Source organism: Silene latifolia, chromosome Y, assembly GCF_048544455.1.
Source record: "Silene latifolia isolate original U9 population chromosome Y, ASM4854445v1, whole genome shotgun sequence".
Classification (NCBI taxonomy): Eukaryota; Viridiplantae; Streptophyta; class Magnoliopsida; order Caryophyllales; family Caryophyllaceae; genus Silene; species Silene latifolia.
Genome location: NC_133538.1, coordinates 397,871,481 through 397,882,422, shown reverse-complemented (window position 1 = coordinate 397,882,422; position 10,942 = coordinate 397,871,481). Strand labels below are relative to the sequence as shown.

Sequence of the window (10,942 nt, the reverse complement as noted above, 5' to 3'; positions counted from 1 at the left end):
GAAATAGAACCTCCTTCATCTTGTCTTGCGTCACTCCCTTAGAAGCAGGAATGGTAGAACAGTAGTCTGTGAAGACTTCCATGTGCTTACACGGATCCTCACCAACTACCCCACGGTACATATTCCTATCGACCAAATTGATATAAGACAGCCGAATGTCGAATATACTCCCATCCTCTGTTGCAACGTTGAAACCTTTAGGAATGGAAGCAGATGTGGGCTCAGAATGACTCGCAATATTAAGCATCTTCACAGAATTGGCCGCTGAAATAGAATTGTCTTCTTCAAAAGACTGGTCTTCTGCAAATAAAAAGTGTTCAAGTTCGGGTTCAAAATTACTCAAGGCTTCCTTTTGATTCTTTCTCAGCAATCTTTGTCTATAGCGAAAACTCCGCTCCGGTTCAGATCAGCTGGCACTAATTCTGACCTATTAGACCTGGGCATAAACAACACTAGAGAAAATAAATAAGAACTGTCTCAAGGAATTAAAAATTCCCTAAACAGATAAATAGGCTAATTGCCCCCCGACAACAGCGCCAAAATTTGATACCAGTCGTTTAGTACCAAAAATAAATACCTAAAACAACTAACAGAAGCTAGTAGAAGTAGGGTCGATCTCCACAGGGAGGCTATTATATCTATCTTCTATCTAAGTCTGTCAGGTAACGAATGAGGGTTTTGAATTTGTTTTCTAAACTAAAAGGATTAAGGCAAAGAGAAAGCAGTAAAAACAGAGAGAGATAAAGTGTGTGATTAAGAGAGTAATTAAGAGAATAATAAAGTGTAAAGTATATAAAGTGTATGTTTCACCTAATGACGTCTTCACCTTATATAGGGAAGCGTTTTATTAACTAAACTAAGATAAACACGGAATAAAATCCCATGTAAATAAGCAAACCTCTCGATCGAGGCATTTCATTCCTCTCGATCGAGAAAGTTGTCAGCCAATCCTCTCGCTTGAACAAGTTAGGGCTTCGATCGAGAACCTCCCAAATAGCACATTTCGATCGAGTTCAGCAGGGACTCGATCGAACATATTGAACCGTCAAAACCACTCAATCGACCAAGAAAGCTCTCGATCGAGTGCCCAGCCACTGAAAACAGCTTGCTCTCGTTTGGTCAGCTTCCAAGGACTTTTTTCACGCTTCCCGAAGCATGGCACTTCCGCTCTAAATCCTCCATATCCATAAGTGCATGCTAAGAGGACTGAATAAGGCACGATTTCACCACTTTGAGGTCCGTTCTTGCAAATGAGACGAAACAAACCAAAGTAGCCTATTCCGGGAATTTTGCAATACAAAACTATAGAAATGACATGGAAATGTGTGCAATAAGAGACTAAAAAGACTATATAAATTGCACGTATCAAGTAACAATAGAGTAACAATGGAATAATATAGGTCTAATCTAGTCACTAACAAGCTAGAAAAAGATGGCTTGACCAGTAACCGAACCCAAAAGACCTTTTATTCTTATGTTCTCATGTGTTATTCCAGTGTTAGTCTTATGTTCTCACGGTTTCTCTAATTTTCTCATTACGTTATTTTTTTTTTTTTTGTATGTGTTATTCCAGTGTTACTCTTGTGTTAGCTTATTGTTACTCTGGTGTTATTCTGGTGTTATTGTAGTGTTATTTTGGTGTTATTCTGATGTTATTCTGGTGTTATTGTAGTGTTATTGTGGTGTTATTGTACTGTTATTCTACTGTTATTGTGGTGTTATTGTAATTTTACTCAATTGCAACTTTTTCACCTGTGTTATCCTAGTATTATTTGTGTTACCCTTCTGTTATTGTTATGTTACACTAGTATTATTGTCGTGTTATTATGGTGTTATTTTCGCACGTGTGTTAGCCTTATGAGTTACTGTAGTTTCGCACGTGTGTTAGCCTTATGATTTGTTGCTGTCAATGTAGTAGAGATTCAAATTCGGTTGTTTTGCAGATTAGCTAACCAAATTGACTCACTGAGTAAAAGTTAAAAAAGCAAACTCTAGAGAGCCACAAAAAACAGTGAGAAAAATCCTCAAAAGAAAATCTCTAGACAAAAATAAGTAAGAGATGGTTTCTTAGTTGCTGGTTAGCGCATACCTTAGGAGCTGGTTCATTTTCTCCAGTCATCTTGTCTACGAGAGCATATCCCTCTTTTCCATACAATCTGTAACATCGTTTCTTACATGGAAAGGATACCTAAGAAAACTGTGTTATATTTATATGTGATCCCCATAGGAGACATAAAGGTCAAAAGAATGTCATTTGGCAGTTCGCTTATATAGTCCTTACCATTGTCACGATCCTGAAACAACGCCAAGAGTTTTTTCAACTAGCCAAACCTCAGTTGGTTACATATTATTCCATTCGGAGATTAGACATTCATATGTTCATGAAAAGAGCTTTGATAGCCTCGGATCCAAATACAAAAAAAAAAATACTTACTCTCTTGGCTGAGTAAAGGGCGACCATAGAATTTGACAAACAAGCTAACACCAATAACTTTGATAGCCTCGGATCCGTAAATGTGGAACAATCAATAAAGCCGCTGAAAAGTTGATAATTAATCTTATTTCACACAGTTTACTACCCCTGTGAACAAGGCCAATGGGCAAAGATGAACTAAACAACAGAACACCCCTTCTTCTACATGACGTTTAATACTCCCTCCGTCTCGGTCATTTGTTATCTATTTCCTAAAATGGGTGTATCAATGAGTTGTTATCTATTTCTAAAAAAGGTAAGTTGGGGCAAGTGTGTTAATACACACTAATGTTTTCAACTTAAATTAATTGTGTTGCTAATGAAATCCACCCACCAACTCAATCACTCACTTCACGCAAAATCCCAACCTTTACTCTCTCCTTCCCTGATTTCCCATTTTCTCTCTAAAATCCCAAATTTTCCTTAACCCTAGATCTTAGATTATCGTTGCCGCATCATTGCGATCTTCATTTTCTCTTTTTTCATTCTCCCTATTTACTTCTCACTTCACCATATCATTCATCCTCATCTCAATCATGGACAAAAGTGAAGTCAAAATTACTGTTACAGAGGAAAAGGAGTCGTCTGATAAAATGATAGAAGGTGCTTGTGACAGAAAAAAGGTAATAGTTGATGACATTGTTGATCGGGTTAATTTTGTTGAGAAAAGTGAGGCTGAGGTTGTTGGTGGTGATGAGGTTAGTGTTTCTATCAAAAACAAAGATGATAAAGTTAGAACATATGCTGGTGATGATGTTTGGGTTAGGAGCGATGGGGTTAGGGCCAAATATTAGGATGCGTGTCTGTTTGAAGTTCTTGAGGAGGAGTGGTCATACCTTAATGTGTGTATCGATTGCGAACATCGATGGTCTATTGAGACTGACCCTGGTTGGCTTCGCAGGAAGCGTAAGTATGATGCAGGTGAGCCTTCGTCCTCAGATAACTCGGCCTCGGAAAGTGAGGCAACTTCGCGGGTGCTTTAATAATGTGAGGTAATAACATCGTTCCCTATAAAGGAGGACGGGCTTTATTTATTTGTTTAGCCGGGATTGGCTCAGATTATGTTGGTAATAAATGGTTGGTTAGATGTGAATGTGTTTGCTTGCTGTTAATTGCATTTCATTGACGTTTTTCATGTTCCTGATCATCAAAAGATTACATTCATACTTACTGCATATACCCAAAAGGTTACATTCATGGCCCATGTACATATACCCAAAAGATTACATTCATACATACTACCGGCGCCTCACAGCATATTCAAAATTCAAAATTGTTTGAGTGATGTTCAACACAGTTTTGCTTGAACATTACTCAAACATATTACATTCCGAACTGATTTCTAACCGAACATTTGACTTAAGTGGTATTGGTTTACTAGTCTAAGGGCGTCTGACATTGAGTTTGCATCTGGCTCAATTGTTGTTGGCAATTGATTGAGTCTGGCCAACCTTTTCTTCCCCATATGAGGGATCTTATAGTTGTTGTTTCCCTTATTCTTCAAGATCTCGTTCATACATGTCTGAAGTGTCAGCCAAGTATGGTTCAGAATAACTGGTGTCACCTCCTCATCAGACCTTACAACTGCATTTACCAACTCCACAACTGATTTTGGTGCCTTTTCATGTTGAAGTGTTTGAATACTCCTAAAAAGACCTAGGTCTAATATGTTATGGTCGGGGCTGTTGGGTGGTTGGCAAATCAGTTCCATATCCCAACCATCTGATGTTGCGGCAGCCCTGAAGTCGGGGTCATTTGGTGATATATGCGGCCTAGCATTATCTTGTTGGATGAATATTTTTCTGCCTCGTCTTTCCGGCCACTTAGCTTTAATAGCTGGTATCACTTTCTCTATCATACATGCTTTGATGACAGCCTTTGTGATACGTTCGATAGCTCTTGTTTCAAGTGTACCTTTATCCCTATTCTTACTCGATCTCTTAGCTGGAACAACACAACTAAAAGGGAAAATTCCAATTTTCCCATCAAAACTAACCTCCCCATCACCAGGTATTATTGGTCTTGCAACTGCCCCCATGAACATGATCTTAGTAATGAACCTTTTAGATTTACAAGTTCTATGTGGTTCTTGTTCACCGCGGAGTAGATAATATTTTTGGGACAATCGAGTCATATAATACCATTTCTCATCAATATGCACCACATAAAACATGTCATCAAAACTTACTCTACCATTAAGACTAAGCCTATTGACATGGTTCAAAACCCATTGTATTCTTTCATTCATGTTTTTTTCGGTTAGGAATGGCTTAATTGCATTTGAGTGTGATCTTATCTTTCCTTTTTTCACAAGTCTATGTACCGTTGACGGACTAAGGTTCATAACAAAGAGGAATAGACCTTACTTGTTCTAAGTCAACGATAACCCTTTTCTTTGACCCTTTGTACTCTCTTGCCACCGCCACCATTGCTCCACTTGCGATTTGCCCTTTCACTTTCAACCAATATTTGTTGATTGTAATGCGAGATACGTTGAATTGTTGACTCAGTCTTGTTAGTACACCATAATTGATTTTGTTGTTTGTAGTGTTCATCATCATGGTTTGCGCAATTTTTGTCCTTGTTTCATTACTCATTCTATGTTTCCTGATGTTTGCTTGATTAAGCACTAAAGGAGTTGAGTTTTCTATTGCATGTCCAATTGAATCTGCCACTTCTTCTTCAAATTGTTGGTGTGTTGGTGTTGTTGGTTCCTGTTCTACCTCTTGTTGTGTTGCTGTCTCATGTGCTTCCATCTCCGCTGCTATTGCCGCTGCCACTACTACCTCTGTGTGTGCTGCCGCTGCCATGGTTGTTGATACAACTTTTGTCGCCTTTTTTGCTGCTTCCATAGCCTCCGTGAGAGCTGGCGATAAAACATAACCATGTCGAACATGGTTTGGGATCGGAGTAGAAGTTAATGTATGGACTGACATTTAATTTTGTGTAAGGTTTTCGGAGATTGTAGGAGTTAACATTGTGTATTAAATGTAGGAGTACTTTTAAGAATTTAATGTAGGATTGTAAAAATTTAATGTAAGAGTAAAAAAAATTGGGTATTTATAAAGGCATCAGATTTGGAGGGATTATTACCCTCCAAAATTTTCAGCTAAAATTTAAATGTCAGTGTACTTGTTGATTTGGTGGGAAAATTTCCCACAAAAATTTTGACTACCGCCAAAATTAACTAGCAGCCTAGCAGTGTCATTAATTATCTTAATGAAGGCCTTCAATGGGCCATTCTCTTAATTATTGTGCAAGTGGTCTTTATTTAATATTCTTTTGTGTACTTTTCTAGTTCTCCTTGTTCTTTGTGTAGAATGCAATAAATAACAAATGACCGGGACGGAATATCAAAGACGTCATATTTCAGAAAGAGGTAGCTCATCGCTAATAATGTACAACAAAATTAAGAAAACGATAATATAGAATATTATTACACCAGATACACATATTGACTCACCACCATCAACTCGAGCGTTAAGACTCAGTTCGTCTCCATGTGCATTGTACCTTGCTCAACCTATAAGGCTATAACCACCAATCGTATCCTCAGTTCGCCCTCCTGAATCACCGTGCTCATCCGACTCGAGTCCACCCTCGACTTTGCTCCACGACGACAACAACCGATACCTCCTCTGCTCAGCTTCGCTCTCCAGTCACCATGACACCGTCTCGATCCGTCAGACAGCGGCGCACCACCGCCGCTCTTCTTCGTCCAGCTGCACCACGGCTGCGATGAAATTAAACCATTGTTCTTCAACTTTATCACCTAATTTCTCCTTGTTCTTCTTAATCGTAACAACTGCAATTATTGAATGAATGAATGAATTGATTAATTCATTGCCCATCATCTTCCTGAACTCCTTGAGATCAACATTATCATCATTCATAAAACAGAAACTTTACTTTGGAGTAATGATCAGACAGTCATGGACCCAAATTATGTCAGATTGTGAAATGCATCACACGTCTAACTGTTCAATTGCAATTCAAATTGATTATGAAGTTGGGGTAAGAGTGAAATACGAAAAATAAAAAGAAATAGGAAATGGGATAAGCTTAATAATTACAATTTCAATTGATTATAAATTCCAAATTCGATTTCAATTGTTTGGACGCCATTGTTGAAGAGGAGAGGAAAAGTTGACGAAAGACAAAAATGACCCTGCACAAATATCCGTGTTTGTTTTGGGAGTAACATACTCTTTTTATTTATTTTTTAGTTTTGATCCAGCAGTATGTGGGACAATTCTATTATTTATACGTAATATCTTCGACACAACAACATAGTTGGTTTATCTTAATCTAATGGTCTAGATTTGTGAGCACAAACTCACCATAAGAACCAAACTCACGAGATCTCACCTCTCTCTATCTCTCTCTAAATATATATAGAAATAGAATCTCGTGCGAACTTAAAGTTCGGTGCGAACTTACGAACTTAATAAGGACTGTTAGATTAAACAAATGAAGGGTCTAGATTAAAATACAATAACTCTATACTTACTTATCTCTTTCCCTTATAACCCCAACACTACTCTCACTGACTTCCCCAACACAACTTCTTCTCTTACCTTTTGACACCGGCACCGGAGCTCCGGCAGCCATAGACAATACCAACTCCTCCTCACCCTCACCTTCTTCTCGCACTATCGAACCTCCTTTTGCATCCGCACAACATCACCACCCTTGTTTATTTCAGGAATAAATTCACCGTCGCCGGTGTCAGCGGTATATTTTCCGATGCAAAAGTTATTTTCTGACTTGTAAACTTTGGAAAAACCAAGTAAAATTAGGATTAGTGCTATGTTAGAGCAATTATGCTTCATTTTTTGACATCAAAGTCAAATCTAAATCTAAACCGTATATTCATGTGAATCGACATTTTAGAGCAAAATCTCGATGCAATCTATGAACGAACTGCTTTTGTTTCGTCATAGCTGATACTCTCAAGTCATTGTGATGCAGTTGAGATAAGCTCAAACTGCAGTTTGGCGGAAGCTGTGAGCATTCTTTCTGAAAATAAACTTCTGAGTGCACCGGTTGTGGATCAAGCAGGAGTTAGAAAATGAATTCCAAACGTTGCCGGCGATGTCGCTGAGCCTCCCTTGTGCTTGTCTTCGTATCTGAACTTTAAATTAGCAGATCTGATTATTATAAAAACGATGAAGAAATGAATTCGATCTTGTTGATTGCGTGGTGGTTGTGGGAGAAAGACGGTTGTTTGCGTGGTGTTCGTCGACGAGGGTGATTATGATGGTGTTAGGTTATGTTGTCGCGGTCTGGTGGTAGTCACGGCTGAGTGGTGGTGGCGGAAGTGTCGTGGTTCTGATTATCTCACCGGCGTCGTCTATCGGTTTTGGTGATGTCACTTATGTCGCTTGCAATGGCCGTGGTACTGCTGGCCTAAGTATTGGTGGTCACCGGCGATAGCTGATGGTGGTGCCGTGGTGGGTGTTTGTGGTGGTGATGGACAACTATACGTTGTGTTAGTTAGGTTTGGGAATGTGTTATTTGGGTCATTAGTGTGTGGCGGCGGTGATGCTAGTGATTAATTTGTGGCTGTGGTGGTGGTGGTGGTGGTAGTGTAGTGGTGGCGCCAGCGGTGGTGAAGGTGGGGGCAGTGGATACACAAAATACCTCAGTGGATACACTTCGTATTACTACCGGATACACTTCGTATTACTACCGGATACATGTGTATCTAGTAGTTATATCATGTGTATCTAGAAGTACTAACTTGTGTATCCTAAAATATTATAATGTGTATGTGAGTAGTTCGCACAGTTCGTACCGTACTTTAGTTCGCACCTGACCCCAACCCTATATATATATATATATATATATATATATATATATATATATATATATATATATATATATATATATATATATATATATATATATATATATTAGATTTCATGTCCGGGTGTTGCCCGGGTAATATCTTAATAGGATTTCAAAGTAATTATCATATGACATTAACCTTGGAGAAACACCTTAGCGTACAGGCATATATAGATAATTATTCGAGTATGATTGTTTTCAAGTAACGCAATCCCAAAACCTAAAATAGGTAATTTGCTAATGAAAGATCATAGATCCTAATTAGACTCTCTAATTAAAAACAAATTATCTCATAATATGTTCATTTAATGATCTATGTAACATGCATGCAAATATAAAAGCATAAAATTAAAGATTAAGGAAAAACAATTTCCTTACATTGATATTTATGGTAATATGGGCACAATTAAGATCTCCTATCTTGATTGTTCTTGAGCTAAAAATAAATGGATGATCCTCCTTAAAAAACCTTCAATAAGAAAGTCTCCTTCAAGTTGCACCCAAGAACAAAACACCCAAAAATTTTACAAGTATTAACTAGATACTAGTAAAATTTACCGTTGATAATATTTGTAATATTACTAACACTCTTGGTAATAATATTTTTGATTACTAACTTCTTAGTAAATGATGTATAATAATTTTTAGAGAGATAGACCAAGTTTTTTTCACATGCAAAAGTGAAGTAATGAAGTGTAGAAAAAATGAACAAAAGATTGAGTGTAAGTAGAGGAAGTGGCGGGTGGAGAGTGTAGTAGTGGAGTGTAGGATTCATTTTCCTTATTTTATTGTCCAACACATTGACACACATAATGATCACATGACCATTATGGAAGAAAAAATAAGCAAAGTGTAATGATCATGATCATCCACGCACTACACTCCATTTACACGGTCCAGTGTACCATCTACGGGTCCATTTTGGTTCTCATATTTGTCGCACAAATACGTGTAAATTTTATTTAAACATCGTATCATGTTTAAATGCTTCCAATTAATTTCGTCCAAATCACTCCGTAAATATACGTGTACCGCTACACATATTATTATACCTACTAATATTAATCACATTAATAAATTAGTACAATTTTAGTGAATTAACAATTAATTAACTAAAATCCGTCTCATAAAATTTATTATTTAATTATCGCGTAATTAAATAATAACTGCTGCTCCTCGAGTTCGCAACTCGAAATCTCTCTAAAAATAATTGACTAACCTTTTAGTCCATAAATCAAGGGACTAAATAAATTGTATCTCATACAATTAATTAGTTGTCAGTTGGGGTTCGTTCTTTTAGGTGTGACCGAAAGGGGTCAGTTGATCACCGCCGTCTCACGACAATAACGTCAAACTCTAGTCAGCCAACCGTTATCGATTTACGTTAATCAACTGACGAGGATCAAATAATTAAATATCTGATAATATTCCTTTAATGAGATTTATTATGTAAAGGCACTATTGTGGAGGACACTAACTCCAACAATCTCCCACTTGTCCGACACAAGGTGTGCGCTACCAATTATCTTGTTCGTTTTAATCTCCCACTCAATGCAAGGTGTTTTTCAGGTCGCACTTGCACATGAACATATCGCGAGTGGTTTTCTCGATCGGGAGTGTGACTATCTGACCGGAAAAATCTCTCACAGATTACTTCCGAGCGTGGCCACGCATTTGTAGTCATTAACTCCTCGAGTGGCCTTGAGATATAGTTACCCAACGTGGGTGGACAATTCATGTCTGCCCTATCTATCCTATTGCACAATACAGATCACCATGACCTAGTAAATGCCCTTTTGGCCTCCTTTCACGGCACGACCTAGGACAAAGACCAAAGTCACTCGGAAACTGCACTTGCTCAGATAATAGTCTCCAGTCAAAAGAATCGACTCATTGGAATATCTTAGAGATCCCTGCCACGACCAGGCGTTTATAATAGAACTAAGGGATTCTCTAAATGGTCACTGTCCGGCAAAGTGTCGCACACTCTGCCTATGTAATCGACTAGTCATCACGTATGACCTCATGGTGTTAAACAACCATCAATCAACTCACAATCTAGTCACTCCGAGACGTCACCTCATTAAGTGACTAGGGACAAAATACAATGTTCATCTTATTCACTTGAATAGTGTTCAACATTGTCTCCACAACTTATTCAGATAAACAAGGTATTTAAAAATTTAGTCACACTAAATAAAAGATTCATAAAAGAATGAATGCGTAAACAATGAATGTGATTATCATATATATAATAAGAGATACACTATCCAATTATTACATATCCATAATCTAAAGAAAATCTGGTACTCGTCTCAATCCCATTGCGACGATATGACCATCATGCTTAGCCTTTGATAAAGGCTTGGTTAAAGGATCAGCAATATTATCATCTGTCACAACCTTACAAATGTCAATTTCCTTCCTTTCCACATAATCTCTAATTACATGGTATTTCCTTTCAATGTGTCTAGATTTGTTAATAGATTTCGGCTCTTTGGCTTGAAAAATAGCTCCATTGTTATCACAATATAGAGTGATCGGATCTTTGGCAGAATTGACTACTCCTAGTCCCTCCATGAATTGCCTAATACAAACAGCTTCCTTCGCAGCCTCAGA

At 37.8% G+C, this 10,942-nt stretch overlaps 1 protein-coding gene across 1 annotated transcript; it reads right to left on the bottom strand.

Annotated features, from left to right (window-relative positions):
* Positions 1-3,815: 3,815 nt before the first annotated feature.
* LOC141632159 (uncharacterized) lies at positions 3,816-4,721 on the bottom strand. The gene has a single exon (XM_074444732.1). It carries the CDS (start codon positions 4,719-4,721, stop codon positions 3,816-3,818), a length of 906 nt encoding a protein of 301 aa, XP_074300833.1.
* Between the last annotated feature and the right edge of the window lie 6,221 nt (positions 4,722-10,942).

Excerpts from the sequence above, each read along its gene's own strand:
- LOC141632159 (XM_074444732.1), bottom strand. The coding sequence starts at position 4,721 with ATGAATGAAAGAATACAATGGGTTTTGAACCATGTCAATAGGCTTAGT.